Genomic DNA, 15,803 nt, shown 5'->3' on the forward strand with positions numbered 1-15,803 from the left:
ACAACATTTCTCTGAAATGGTATAGGGTTTCCTGCCTGAGCAGGGGGTTGGACTAGATGACCTCCAAGGTCCCTTCCAACTCTGTTATTCTGTAAAATACGCAAGTTATCCCAGAAGAAAAATACATTCCTCATTTCTGCATACACCAGCTACAGAGATTGCAGCCCCTGGATTTTCTTTAAATCATATCCAACCTGTTACGATACTAGAACTCCTGAAAATGATGGAAGATGTTTACAAACAATTGTCCCAGGTGTAGGAATGAGATAGTTATAGCAAGCAAAGGAGAAATCCCCTTAATCGCCGAAGCGTAACTACTACAGCTGACGTGAAAAGTCTCACTGTTTCATTTCAACTTTTCAAAAGTTTCATATAACGTTTCAGGAACTAGTTAAGACCATTGGAGCAGAACAGCTCAGCTGCAAAAGGCTGGAGGACTCAAATCTCCTCCCCTAAAGAAAAAAAAAATCTCTTCACACCCTAAACTTGTTTCCTACTTTGGGAGGTAGGAGTAGTTGCTTAGTAGTGCCCAGTGCACCCTGTTACCTTCCAGAAATGTCTCAACTGACATTTGCCTTCCTAATCTCGGCGTGTAAAAGGATGTCATACCCCGGGCTGCTTTTCTGGAGATCAAATGGAATGGTTTCTATAATGCAAACTCCTAGCTAAGCAGTGTATAGATATGAGGATTATTATTATTATTACTATGGATCATCGCACAGTCAGCCAGATGTTCAGACTGGATTTGGCATTTTATCTCCCTATCGAGTCCTTACCCAGGACCTGGGATAGGCAGATGTGGATGTTTGATGGTATTACAGATATCGTCACAGGATGGAAGCAGTTCCTAGTAAGGCTGCCTTTTGCAATTGACTAATGGCGAATTTGTCAATGCCGATGATGGTGTTCAAGTGGTGCTCCAGTTGTTTTGGGATTGCACCCAAGGAGCCTATGACTATTGGTACTGCCCTTGCTTGCCTTTGCCACAGTCTTTCTATTTCTATTTGTAGGTCTTTGTATTTTGTTATCTTCTCCAGTTCTTTCTCGTCTATTCTGCTGTCTCCAGGCACTGCCACATCCACTATCCAGACATTTTTGTCTTTCTTATCGACAACTGTTAAGTCTGGGGTGTTATGTTGCAGGTGCTTGTCTGTTTGAATTCTGAAGTCCCAGAGCAGTTTAATTTTTTCATTTTCTATGACTTTCTTTATTTTATGATCCCACCAGTTCTTGCTTACAGGCAAATGATATTTTTTGCAGATCTTCCAATGCACCATTGTTGCTACTTTGTCATGCCGCTGCTTGTAGTCAGTCTGTGCAATCTTCTTGCAGCAGCTTACCAGGTGGTCCACTGTTTCTTCAGCTTCTTTGCATAGGCGGCACTTACTGTCTGTTGCTGTCTTCTCAATTTTGACTTTGTGTGCATTTGTCCTTAAGACTTGGTCTTGTGCAGCCAGAATTAGTCTCTTTCTTCAATTTTCTTCTTCTTCATCATCATCATCATCATCATCATTATTATTATTATTATTATTATTATTATTATTATTATTATTATTATTATTATTATTTTCAGGATGGCCGTAATATAAGCCCCACCCCAAAAATAAGCCCCCGTTAAGATCGTCAGCCAGATGGACGTTCCCGAATATAAGCCCTAATTGGAAAATAAACTCTAGTGCAGTGTTTCTCAACCTTGACAATTTTAAGGCATGTGGACTTCAACTCCCAGAATTCTGGGAGTTGAAGTCCACATGCCTTAAAATTGTCAAGGTTGGGAAACACTGCTCTAGTGCATCTTTTGAAGCAAGAATTAATATAAGACCTGGTCTTATTTTCGGGAAAACACAGGTGTATATAGAACTAGAGCAGGTGGGTGTCTATTTATCCATCTATCCCTCCTTTCCTTCATCTGTGTGGGAAGGTGGGAGGGGTCTCCCGAACATATTGCCATTTGCATTTTACTGCGTGGTGTGGGAAACCCAAGCGGGGCCTGTCCTTAAAAACGTGTAGATTTGATCTGAAGACTCTTCAAAGCAGCCAGCTCCAAAGAACGAGAACATCGTCCCCCTGATTATCCTTACCAGATCGATCAACCTCCTCATGGCGTGCTCATGCGCGCAAATACACTCACAGGGGTCGAAGCCGCCTTCTGCCATGTTATGGATGGACCTGGAGCGTTAATGGACCCTGGAGAGAAACAAAAGTGGCTGTGTTTTTTTATTTATTTTTAATCGTTCGTGTATTTACATCCCGCCTGCGTTGTCTTCACAAATAACTCAAGGCCGCAAACATATCCAAAACACCTTTCTCTTATTTTTTTTCCCCCCATGACCACCACCTTGTGAGGTGGGATGGGCTGGGAGAGAATGACTGGCCCAAGGTCACCCAGCTGGCTTTCATGGCTAAGGCGAGACTAGAACTCACCGTCTCCAGGTGATTAGCCAAAGTCATTCAGCTGGTTTTCAGTCTTAAGGTGGGACTAGAACTCACTGTCTCCTGGTGATTAGTCCAAAGTTACACAGCTGATTTTTAGGCTTAAGGAGAGACTAGAACTCACCATCTCCTGGTGATTAGCCCAAAATTCCACAGCTGGTCTTCAGGCTTAAGGTGGGACTAGAAATCACCATCTCCTGGTGATTAGCCCAAAGTCACCCAGCTGGCTTTCATGCCTAAAGTGGGACAACTAACAGTCTCTAGTGCCTTAACCACCAGTCCAAACTGTCTGGCTGCCCCACTTGCACACGGTGCGTCTGGGTGGTGTAAAGCATTAAAGATCAGCAACAAAACCCACACCCCATGGCAGTGACAAAATACAATAATACAAGTCCTTGGATCGTCTCGGAATCAACCTGGGGTCCCCAAACCTACTGACAGAACCACGTCTTCAAGGATTTCATAAAAGGAAGGAGGGAGTCAACCTTATTTCCAAAGGAATGATGTTCCAAAGAATTAGGCTTAGCCACTGCAAAGCAGGCCGGGATACAAATAAATAAAATGCAAATAAAATCTGTATTTTATTCCTGTAATCTGTAGTTTGTCCATGGGGGTTTGCTAAGGAGTAGCCAGTGCCTGATTTTACGCCTGCAACGAAGGTTTCCCACAAGATATTAGAAAAAGTGCAGAATATATTATTATATGGAGAAGAAGGATAGATTATATTCAGAAGAAGTATGGGACTATAAAGTTTCATTGATTTTATGAGTAAATCTTATAGTAAATGTTTTATAAGAGATTTGTTTATGATGATATAATTTAAGGGGAGTTAAGGGCTAAGTATGATTTTCTTTCTTTCTTTCTTTCTTTCTTTCTTTCTTTCTTTCTTTCTTTCTTTCTTTCTTTTTTACTGTATATTGTTAATTTTGTTATTAATAACCCTGTACTCTGCTCTAGGAAGTGAGGGGGGGGGTTGAGGATGGGTGGGTGGGTGGGTAAATAGGTAGATAAATAGGATAATATAGATAGGGTAATTTATGAGAGAGGTGCTGCTTGGAGGGATGAGAGGGGAAGAAGGTGAAGGGAGGAAGTAGGATGGTAAGAGGAGAAGGGGAGGGGAAGAGAGTAGTGAGGGGAGGAGAGAAAGAGGAGGGAAGTAAGGAAGGTAGTAGGGAGGGTGGTTGCAGCAAGCGGCACCTATGGTTATAGTTATGATTATGAATTTATTTTATTTTGCAAAGTGAATCTTGTTGTATAATTATGTTGGATAAATGGAAAATATTTTTTTTTTTTTTAAAAAAAAAGAAAAAGTGCAGGCAAACCACTTGCCTTTCTAAAAACTATAAAAGAACACAACGTTACTTTCAGGATGTAGCTATTTAAGGACTCGAAATCCTACTTTAGATTCAAACAAACAACCAAATCCTTGCTCTTTACCGGCCGTTTCCTGCCACACCTGTTTAACTAGTATAAAACAAAGGCATTAAGGTAAATACAAAACGTGGCCATTTTTATTGTGCAATAATTAATCGCACGGATCGTGATACCCGCCGAAGTTTCCCCAGCCAATGCTTAAGTTGCAAAAGTCATTTTGTGCCGAACGCTATTACGAGGTAGCCCTTGATTTGCAACCGTTCATTTAACGACTGCTTGAAGTTAGAGCAGCACTGAAGAAAGCAGCTTTAGGACCGTTTTGCAGATCTGACCCTTGCAGCATCCCCCGCGGTCGCGGGGTCAAAATCCGGACGCTTGGCCACGGGTTCATATTTATGATGGTCGCACCCTCCTGAGGTCACGTCGATTCCCCCTTTTGCGACGCTCTGACAGGCAGAAGTCCTTGGGGGAAGCCATATTTACTTAATAACCCAACTGCAGGGATTCCCTTAACAACGGTGGCAAGAAAAGTCGTAAAATGGGACGAAACCAGTGGTGGGATTCAAATAGGTGAACAACCGGTACTTGTGTAATGTGAGGATCGAGCCTTCTAGAGCAGTGGTTCTTAACCTTTTTGAACGAATCGCCCCCTTGAGCCAATGAGGAAGTTGTCATCGCCCCCCCTCCCCCAACATAACTTCTCAATCACAACATAGGAAATAATTCTTCCATTTATGCAAACGCCTTTTTTTTGGGTTTTCTTTAAAATTGTCATCAGGACATATCGATGCAAATAATTTATTTCCAGTCTTTTTCCCCGTATCTCCCATATTCTGGCCAATGGCGTGCCACTGTATGGGTAGAAGCTGCTGCGCAACGCGCATGAAGATAAGCGATGCGTCTTCACAAATGTACGGCATTCTGTACTGAAGCTAGCTGGAGGAACATTTGAAAACACAATTCAATCCACTAATAGCGATCATCTGATGTTTTTGTACGACAGATATACAGCTATTCACTGTACAAAAAAATCTCAAGCGTCCCCAAAACTTGTTGCTCCATCGCTCCCACATCGCCCCCTTTTCGTTCCTTTGCTCCCACGTCGCCCCTTTTCATTCCATCGCCCCCTTGAAAAACGAAATCACCCCCTGGGGGGCAATATTGCCCAGGTTAAGAACCACTATTCTAGAGGCTCAAAATGGCACCCGCAGGTTGTTTGAATTGGTAATGAACCCAGGAAGGTGAATTCAGAGTTTTCAGCCGACAACTAGTAGTTTAAAGCTTCGCATTCACAGCGAAGATCCTGGGAGGGGGTGGAGGGGTGGATTGTAATGAGGAGGCAGCTGTCTGTAATGAGCTGTCTGCCTCTGAAAAACTCAACGGAGAAGGGAATTGATTAAAGAGAGAAGAAATGGTGCAGCACTGAGCCCAGAGCTGAACCAATCCCAACCCCCCCCCCAAAGAAGGAAAAAAAGGGTAGAGAATCCACGAATGGCAATAACTACCTTTCTGAATCTAAATTGGGAGCCAAATTCTCACGTCTCCTCAGGGCTGAGACCAACGAAACTGGGGCATGGTCAGAGCCTGCAGAGGCATGGCAACTTTGATTGTTTGGTCTGATTGGGCTAGAAGACTAAATCAACCCATTCGTGGATTCTACATTCCTCTACATGCTGGAGAACAACCGGTTCTCTGTGTGGATGCCGCTCCCAGAAGTCCATTCTGGGCCTGGGTCACAAAAAAAATTAGCTACCGGTTTTTGCCAAAGTGATGCGAACCGGCTGAATCCCACTACTTAGCAAATGTCTCGCTTTGCGACGGACACTTTGGGCTCTGTTGTGGTCGTAAGTAGAGGACCATCTCTATTTGTCCTGGGCCAAACTCTGCAGGCTTGCTTTCTACCGTTTCAAAACAGCAAGCCTCTAGCACAGGGGTTCTCAACCTTGGCAACTTTAAGACTTGTGGACTTCAGCTCCCAGAATTCCTCAGCCAGCTGGCTGAGGAATTCTGGGAGTTGAAGTCCACAAGTCTTAAAGTTGCCAAGGTTGAGAACCCCTGCTCTAGCACGAGTTAAACAAGTTGGTCAACTTTTTGGCGATTAAAAGCAGCTTTTTAAAATTATTTCAGCAGCCGAGATCAGCAGGGAATTCAGTGCTAAGGTCTCTATGGGTCGTCCTCCACTTACAACTGTTTGTTTAATGACTCTTCAAAGATACTGGGAAAAGTGACTGAGGACCGTCTTTCACACTTACGGCCGTTGCAGCCTCCCCGTGGTCCTGTTTGATCCAAATTCAGAGGCGTGGCAACTGACTCGTACTTATGACAGTCGCAAAATTCACTTAACAGCCGTCGCCCTTAGCAACAGCAATTTGGGGGCTCAATTGTGGCCATGTGCCGAGGACCACCTGTAGTCAGTTGATTGGAGACTCGTCATCCATTGTATTAAAGAAAGAATCACAATGGATCAGACCCGATTATACAAATTATACGAAGGCAGGACAAGAAGCCACAGATGGAAACTCATCAAGGAGAGAAGCAACCTGGAACTAAGGAGAAATTTCCTGACAGTTAGAACAATTAACCAGTGGAACAACCTGCCTCCAGAAACAATGAATGCTTCAACATAAGAAAAGACTGAACAGCCATTTGTCCGAAATGGTATAGGGTTTCCTGCCTGAGCAGGAGGTAGGACTAGATAACCTCTAAGGTCCCTTCCATCTTTATTATTATTGTTATTATGGATCATTGCACAGTCATGCAGATGTTCAGACTGGATTTGGCATTTTGTCTACCTATCGAGTCCTTACCCAGGACCTGGGATAGGCAGATGTGGATGTTTGATGGTATTACAGATCTCGTCGCAGGAGGGAAGCAGTTCCTAGTAAGGCCGCCTTTTGCAATTGACTAATGGCGAATTTGTCAATGCCAATGGTGTTCAAGTGGTGCTCCAGTTGTTTTGGGATTGCACCCAAGGCGCCTATGACTATAGGTACTACCCTTGCTTGCTTTTGCCAGTCTTTCTATTTCTATTTGTAGGTCTTTGTATTTTGTTATCTTCTCTAGTTCTTTCTTGTCTATTCTGCTGTCTCCAGGCACTGCCACGTACACTGTCCAGACTTTTTTATCTTTCTTATCGACAACTGTTAAGTCCGGGGTGTTGTTGTTGTTGTTGCTATTATTATTACTAAATTGAGGAACTAAGCCAGTAACATCCCCTGTACGCTGAAGGGTAAGATCGATGGTAGAACCTAAAGTGTATTTTGAGTAACACGTAAGCTGTTCTTCTTGGCAGAACCGTAACTGAAAATCACAGACATGGAGACTAACTCTCCGTCTTGAAATGGATGTTCGTTTTGCATATATTATGTACCACTGCTAAATATATTGATGAAAGTAGGAAATGAGACATTTCTCGTAAGACAGAACAAACCTCCACCAAAAACAGTATGTTATGGTAAGACAATGCAAATTACTGGGTTACGGGGCAAAGGTGTTGCTTACGTTTTAATACCTTGCACAGTGCAGCGGACAAAAATGTATTTATATCGGGGTGGCGATTATGGACCGAGAGAGTTTTCATTCCACCGATGCTACTGTTGCAGCACTGAAATCTTTCAAGGTTTGTCCTGACCTTGCAAATAAAAGCCTGAGATAGAATTTGGATTATCATAGGTTGCTCGCTACCTGTCAGCCCTTATTCTCATCAAAGCCAGTCAGTAAGACACACAGGAGATTTGGGGAGGAAAAAAATAAAATAAAATGCAGCAATTAGGATGAGGCTGCTGCAACGTTTTTGAAATTCTAACAACAGATGTGAAATGAAATACATTTGCCTAAAAAACATGCCTGGAAAAAGAAACTTACAACATATAGAGAGCTAGTTTGGTTTAGTGCAGGGGTGGGCAACCTTGGCTCTTTTATGACTTGCGGACTTCAACTCCCAGAATTCCTGCGCCATGCTGGCTCAGGGATTCTGGGAGTTCCAGCCCACAAATCATGAAAGAGCCAAGGTTCCCCATCCCTGGTCTAGTGATTAAGGTGCTGGCCTAGAAACTGGGAGACTGCAGATTCTGATCCCATGAAATTGTGGATTTTAGCCCCACTTTAGACGTGAAAACTAGCCGAGTGGCTTTGGGCTACTAGCTCCCTCTCTCTCAGACCAATTAACCTCACGGGATTATGTTATGGGAAAACAGGAGACGGAAGTAGTAGTAGACACGCAAGCCCGACTTATTTATAAAAACAATTAGTGAGATATCCAGAAATAAATATTAAAGAGCATGTCACTAAGCCTGTGACAATGCTGGTGGAGGAAAAAAATTATATTTAAAAAATGGCCCTTAAATATGCAATTATACAAGCATGAGCACAATGTAAAGATATTAAATATAGGGCTTCTAATGCTAGAACTCTTTAAGAATCCAATATCCTTATCTGTTGAGCCATTTCCACACAGTTCAACCCTGAATTATAAGCGTTCTCTTCTATCGGTTCCATTCTGCATTGCTAGCAGTTGTAGCCTGTGGCATATGGCTATGAAGCCTGGTGTGTTTCGAGGGGTGTGTGTGGAAAAAAAAAAAAACCAGAAAAATCTCCCTCCCATTAAATATTCTATTTTCCCCCCTGCTTTCCTGAGGCTTCACATCTGTTTACAGGAGCAGGATTTTCAAAATATCTTAAAACTATCTTCCCATCGGCTGCACATCCCTTATCAGCTTTCTGTCCTTGATATCCTTAAACTTCTTGGGTTATGCAGCAGATAAGATCCCACGCAGAAATCAGAGCCTCCACTTACAAAAGCAGACCCATTTTACTGAAAACAAAGAGGTTGAAAAGAGTTTTCCACCTAGCAAGTGTTAGTGTGAATAGATCTGAAGATCTTTTCCATTTTTATGCCCTAGGGATAAAGATCCCACCAATTCAAGATGTATGAAAGGCCTCTTCTTAAATGATCATGTGTGTCCTTTGGCTAATTTATCCCTAGTCACAATTACTAACTGGACCTTTAAAAAAAAAAAAGCTAGACTCAATTTGCATTTGAGGACATGTAACAATTGTATGCATTATAGAGCTGAATATATCACCCTTTGCAATAAAAATTTCCTCTTCTATTTAACCTGCCAAAAAAAAAAAGTGTCATCAAGAGCAAGACTAAAATAATGCTCAATCTTTAAGATATCTATCTCTTTGTCCATTTCTCTCCCACATGTGCACATACACCTCCAGATATGTCCCCATAAGACAATTCCTGCAGGTCGTAGTCAAGAGAGAAGAAAATTATTTTGGGATTCAGGAAATCTGAAAAGAAATAACTTTTTAATGCCATAGCTATTTACAGGAGGACAATTCCCAGTAATACGCCACAAAGCTCTTTTTTTTTTTCATCTTTCTTCCTCAAGTCCATACTATGCGCTAATCGTTCTTTCCCATCCCTTCTAACTGGTTATACTGGTTTTGTTTTGTTTTTTTAAAAATAAACCATCTATAACTGTTAGCATTTCCTGAAACAGTTTCAAAGGGACCTTTTATCATATGTTAATTCCAGTCTTTCAGAGGGAAGGAATGCCATTACTGAGCTAAAAAAAATGGGAGATAAGTACATTTTTTTTCCAGGAATAAAATGCAATGGGAATTAAGAGGGGGAAAAAAACAGCCAAATCAGAATGAGAAAGGTAGGAAAGGATAGGATAAAATTCAAGGCAAAATAATAAACGAACAAAAACAAATAAACAAACACAGGTCCATTACTGATCGCAGGGATTTTAAATTTTCTGGATCAGTTGCCATCCATTTTTGAAAACCTTTCAGCATTTCAAAGCCTGTGGCGAATTATTAAAGGAAAAAAAAAGCAGGCAGGAAAATACATCACAGGTCATCATCCCTGACAGTCAAGTTAGTTGCTTTTGGCTACAGCCCAGAAGCTTCACAATTGGCTCTGTTGATCCGCTGCAACTTTAGACTGGAGTTTGGGTGTGTGTGTGTTTTTTAAAACAACAATAAACAGGAGGACATTTCAGAAGCAATAAGGATTGGGAAGAAAGAGAAAACAGGAAAAAAAAAAAGAAGCAACTAAAACACACTGGAGTTAAAAAAAAAAAGTTATCTTCTTTAAGGTGAACTCTGATCCTCTGTATTTATTTTTATAAATAAGTGAAGGAAACAAACATATCTATATGCACTTTTCTTGGCAAGAATATAAAAGTGATTTTCTCCTGCTTTGGTGATTTTTCCCCCCTCCCGCTTTCCTGCCTAATATGGGTATCCCACATTCAAGTAGGAAGCTAGACCCTTTTAACTTTGATAAAATCCTAGTGTGAGAAGGGACCTTGGCCCAAGATAAGAGCCATCATCCCAGGCCAAATGGTTGTTCAATATTTTCTTGAAAATCTCCAGTGATGGAGCAGCTGGGAGGAAAGCTGTTCACCTGCTTAATAGTTCTTTCTCGCTGTTGGGAAATTCTTATTTTCAGGCTGGATTTCCTCCAGTTACTTCTTGTCCTTCCTTTCTTAGGATAATAAATCAACCCCCTCTTTCTGGAGACAGCCCTTCCAGTATTGTAAGAGGATATCAGGTCTCTCCTAAGCCTTCTTTTCATGAAACAAAAACGGTAGTTCCCTTAGCAGTTCCTTATACAATAATTATGTTTATGAAATTTAGCTTCCTGGTTGTTATATCTGTAGCCGTCCCCTGAACTTCCTAGACGCTTCAGCCTCATTTTTTTTTGGATCATGGTGACCAGAACTGATTAACCAAAGTCAGCTAATGTGCTGGGGATATATGTTTTCATTTTTAAAAAAAAAAAAAAAAAAACTAAGCAGTGCATACCTTACAAAGTCATTTTTTGATGAGATGTCAACCCTGGCTTGTCCCAGGACACCCAAAAAAAAAAAAAAAAAAGTCGAGATTCAAAGTAGTTCAGGCACAAACCCCTCACGGTCGCCTTATTTTTTTAAGAGGCTCTGCCTGATCATTTGGAATAACAAAATTATACGGTCAGTTTAAAGCGGGGTAGTCAACCTTGGCTCTTTTATGACTCGTGGACTTCAACTCCCAGAATTATAGTAATATAGTAATAGTAGTAAAGTTGGAAGGGACCTTGGAGGTCATCTAGTCCAACCCCCTGCTCGGGCAGGAAACCCTACACCATTTCGGACAAATGGCTGTCCAGTCTCTTCTTAAAAACTTCCAGTGTTGGAGCATTTACTGCTTCTGGAGGCAAGCTGTTCCACTGGTTAATTGTTCTCACTGTCAGGAATTCTGGGAGTTGAAGTCCACGAGTCATAAAAGAGCCAAGGTTGACTACCCCTGGTTTAAAGTGTTCGGCCTCAGGATGGATGGGAAGTTATGATCCAGGAGAAGTTCATTCTGGGAAAGCTGTGAAGATGTTATCAGTAGAATAAACCTGCGGTTCAACCTGGGTACTAACTCCAGAGGGCTCAACCGGTTGCTCAGCCTGTTCAATGGCAGAAGACTGAAAAGGTATTCAATAATAAGCAATAGCTTAACTCTCGTGTCTACAGTCGGGTCTGTCTCATCGCGTTTTCACCCATTCCACACGGATGCCCCATGACCTCACTGAGCCCACAACAAATACATCACTTTCCAAGAATGCCAGAAAGACTTAAACAAAAAAAAAAATAAAAAAAAAAAACCAATTATCAACTGCATAACTCGATTAAAGTTGCAAAAGAAATCGGAAGGCACCAGCGCGACTCAGCCAGCAAGCCAAAAGGCCGGCTTCTCTCTCTTTTTTTTTTAGATCGCGAACGCCAAGCCTTCGGGAGGGGGGGGTGTGTGCAAAGGGCGATCGTAGGATCGCCAACGCCAGATCCCTATTTATTAACACCGAGTTTCTCCCCAGCGGTTTTGCAACGGGGGGGGGCTGGATCTCTTTGGGGGGGGAGCGTGGAGGAGGAGGGGGGGGGAAAGGCAAAAAGCAACGGGCCAGCCGTTTGCAACCGAAAGAACTTTGCAAAGGGTCCCAAACGCGCCCTTGCAGCCCAACCCCGGATTGCATCGCGCCCCTTCGGACGGGCAAGCCCAAGATTCGGTGTGAAGCAGGAGCCGAACCCAAACTCACCAAGCTGGCTGCTGCTGCTGCTGGTGCTGGCGCAATTTGGGGAGACTGCAGAGAAGCCCTCCTGGCGCGCCCACCCGTCTTGTGTTTTGATTGCACTGACCACGTCAGACTCCGGCCCTTTGCAAAGCAGACCCGGATCTGCCGGCTCCCACAAAGGGGGAGGGGCTTGCTGCCCCCTCCCTCCCTCCGTCGCCCGGGGCGGAGCACGGCCGCAAGCCCCGCCCCGTTGCAACGGATCCCTTGTCAGCGGGGGCGGCCCTTTTGCAGCCGAAACGCGCTGAGTTGGCGCTCGCATGCAAATGGCAGCCCCGAGGAAAGGCGCTGATTGGCCTGATCAAAGCCCTCTCGCTCGGCGCTCTGCCTAAGGCAGTGTTTCTCAACCTTGACCATTTTAAGGCATGTGGACTTCAACTCCCAGAATTCCACAGCCAGCATTGCTGGCTGTGGAATTCTGGGAGTGAAGTCCACATGCCTTAAAATGGTCAAGGTTGAGAAACACTGGCCTAAGGCCAGGGGTAGGCAAGCTGGGCTCTTGGATGACGCGCGGACTTCAACTCCCAGAATCCTGAGGGGGAAAGGGAGAGGCTTCCAAGCTGAGGCCAGGCTTGCTCAGGAATTCTGGAGTTGAAGTCCTCCAGTCAAAAGAGCCAAGGTTGCCTACCCCTGGCCTAGAGCAGGGTCGGCAACCTTGGCTCCTTTATGACTCTGGACTTCAACTCCCAGAATTCCTGAGCAGCCTTGCTCAGCTTGGAAGCCTCTCCCTTCCCTCAGCATGGCTGGCTCAGGAATTCTGGGAGTTGAAGTCCACAAGTCATGAAAGAGCCAAGGTTGCTACCCTGGGACTAGATCAGTGGTTCTCAACCTGTGGGTCGGGACCCCATTTGGGTGGAACGACCATTTCACGGGGTCGCGCAAACACACGCAGTCCGCCATTTCCCCCCCTTTTCCTTAACTGTGCTACTCTCTTTTATTCTATTGGCTTTTGAAACCCAATAGAATAGAGTCTCTTGAATAGAGTCTAATTCTATTGGCTTCCAAAGCCAATAGGAATTGTCCAGGCTGTCTCTGCCCTGCTGAGCCCGCCAAAACCCATTCTGCAAACGGTGCCACCAGCTGAGTAGTCCTCGACTTACAACCGGTTGGGTAGTCCTCGACTTACGACCGGTTGGGGGTCGCGGCATTAAAAAGGTTGAGAACCACTGGACTAGAGGAACATATGAAAGCATAGTTAACGTTAATTGCTGTAAAGTTGCCCAAGTTTGAAGACCCCTGATTTAGCTCTCTTTCTTGTCATTGACATAAAAACGTAAATGGCAGTTCTACATCAGGCCCATCTAGCAATATAACAAATACAGTACATACACACACACACACACACAACACACACACAACCTGACTGCTAAATTTACTGAAGTAGATCTCTTGGTCTCTGGTGGTTATTTTGACTTTTAAGATTAAGAACACAATCTTGTGAAATGTTCTTGTTGTAAATCCCAATGAATGCAGCGGTATTTCTAAAAAGACATATCCACAATGAATTGTTGAGAGTGCTTTGCTGTCTTGGAAGTAATCTTTTTGAGACTATTTTTTTTGCACAGCCCTTACTGTGCAGTGTTATTTATATTGGTCATTAAGCATAACATACACAAACAAAAAGAGCAGAACAATCTAAACCATCTCAGGATTGCAAGCCAATTCAAACAAGACATTAGCTTAGCTAATCCAGTAAAACAAAATAGAACCAATTTTGCTTAGAATTTTTATACCGTCAGACTGTTTGGTATACAGAATGTACAGTATAATATGCCAATTGTTAAATAATGTACAGGCGCATTTGTAAATATATAACTACAATTTAAAAAGAGAGAAAGACTAACATTATTCCCAGTATTCTTTTAGTTTCCACACAGTCTTCAGGGTCTTTAATTCTCATAAAATGCTAATTCTTGTGATGATAGAACACAGCACCTGTTGCTGTCCAGATAAATATTGCCTCCATCCTTTTTTAAAAATTTAGAAGCGTTCTTATTCTAAAACCCTTTATCAGGTGGTGATGCTTCCAATTTTTCTAAGTTCCAGCATTTAAAATAAGCATGTTCACTGCAGAACTCAAGTTGAAAACTGCTTTCTTATAGTTGGCTATGTTCTCCAACATGTTAACCTACGCTGAATTAGTTTCTACCAAAATAACCCAATGCTTTAGCTTGCACAAACTTGTATAAACTAAGCCAGTACCAGTCAATTGATACGTTGTGACACGTCCCGTGATGCAGAGAGTTTGACACCCCCCGCGCCCTAGAGGTTCCCCAAATTGCAGGCGTGTATAAGTAAAATTTTAATTAAAAAATATCTGACTGAAGACTTCATTGGTTTCGCCTAAGAAATATCACAAATACAGCTTTGTTCGATTGAAGCATTTTAAACTTATTTACAAAAGTTGTGTGTTCAATGATCAACTGAATTAATTAATTTACAGTATTCTGCCAAAGCACTACAGCAGCTACATTTTACTTTGTGTACTGTAGCATTTTACTTTTTAACATACAGTATCTCTTATCCAGAGGCCAAACGTTCCCCTCTGATTCTTTCATTACAAAGCATCAATCTACTCCTTCTTTTTCTGGTTATTTTTTGGTGATTTCATCAAGCACCACTGGAGGAAGGCATGCTGCAACTGAAGATTTGAACTTGCTGGATACATCTTTGGGTAGATATTTTGTGTAACTTTGATACTGTATTTAATTATTTTTGAGAAGGTATGACTTGGTGATGTTTCTGTGTTAGCCAATGAGAGCATTTGAGTAGGTATGCTGTTACCCAGGACAAATAGCAGTGGGAAATGTATCTACAAATCTATATGAGCCAGCAGTGTGCTTAAATAGGAGCCAGCCGTGTGCTGCAGCTGCCAAAAAAGCCAACACAGTGCTGGGCTGCATTAACAGAGGGATAGAATCAAGATCACGTGAAGTATTAATACCACTTTACAATGCCTTGGTAAGGCCACACTTGGAATCCTGCATCCAGTTTTGGTCACCACAGTGTAAAAAAATGTTGAGACTCTAGAAGAGTCCAGAGAAAAGCAACAAAGATGATCAGGGGACTGCAGGCTAAAACATATAAGGAACGGTTGCTGGAATTGGGGATGTCTAGTTTAATGAAGAGAAGGATGAGGGGGGACATGATAGCAGCCTTCCAATATCTCAGGGGCTGCCCAAAGAAGAGGGAGTCAAGCTATTCTCCAAAGCACCTGAAGGCAGGACAAGAAGCAACGGGTGGAAACTAATCAAGGAGAGAAGCAACCTGGAACTAAGGAGAAACTTCCTGGCAGTTAGAACAATTAACCAGTGGAACAACCTGCCTCCAGAAGTGGTGAATGCTCCAACATTGGAAGTTTTAAAGAAGAGACTGGACAGCCATTTGTCTGAAATGGTATAGGGGTTGGACTAGATGACCTCCAAGGTCCCTTCCAACATCATCATTATTATTAGTGACTTAATTAAGCTTTAACTAAGTCCAATTAAAACAAACATTCCGGTGATTGAAACACCCCCAAAAGTATTCTGAGCCAACATTCTCTTGTTTGGATTAGAAAAAAGTAGATTTAGTAACCGGTGGTTATTTCTATTACTGGCAATGATTTCAACGAAACATTTGATGTACCTGTTGATTAATGTTGTGTATTATCTTGGTGGTATCTTAGTCTACTTCACTTAAAGAACTGCTTCGGTGCTTGCTGGAAGTGCCCATCCAAGGTAATGCCAAAAAATTTCAGTTAGGTTTTAGTTAGGGCTTCCGAATTGTGGAAATTTCTGCTGCTTCAGCCATTCTGGTGGATTTGCGTCATTGTTATAACTGTATGACCCACACTCACACTTTCAGTTCATGGGCAGAAATCAACATTCTTCTGTGGAATACC

The 15,803-nt window shown here is 42.7% G+C and overlaps 1 protein-coding gene across 3 annotated transcripts in view; it reads right to left on the bottom strand.

Annotated features, from left to right (window-relative positions):
* Positions 1-15,803, bottom strand: part of SMIM14 (small integral membrane protein 14) — a 32,435-nt gene that overhangs the window by 12,901 nt on the left and 3,731 nt on the right. Inside the window, exons 1-2 of one of the 3 annotated variants that reach the window (XM_039325269.1) lie at positions 11,888-12,051; positions 2,082-2,187 (exon numbers count right to left, since the gene is read on the bottom strand). In XM_039325269.1, coding sequence (XP_039181203.1) covers positions 2,082-2,156 — 75 coding nt within the window. In that variant the 5' untranslated portion in view covers positions 2,157-2,187; positions 11,888-12,051. Of the gene's footprint in view, positions 1-2,081; positions 2,188-5,312; positions 5,369-11,887; positions 12,052-15,803 lie in introns of those variants that run through there. The other 2 variants (XM_039325271.1, XM_039325270.1) reach the window with 2 other exon arrangements.

This window comes from Crotalus tigris, unplaced genomic scaffold (assembly GCF_016545835.1).
Source record: "Crotalus tigris isolate CLP2741 ecotype Arizona unplaced genomic scaffold, ASM1654583v1 scf7180000024321.1087588, whole genome shotgun sequence".
NCBI classification, from domain to species: domain Eukaryota; kingdom Metazoa; phylum Chordata; class Lepidosauria; order Squamata; family Viperidae; genus Crotalus; species Crotalus tigris.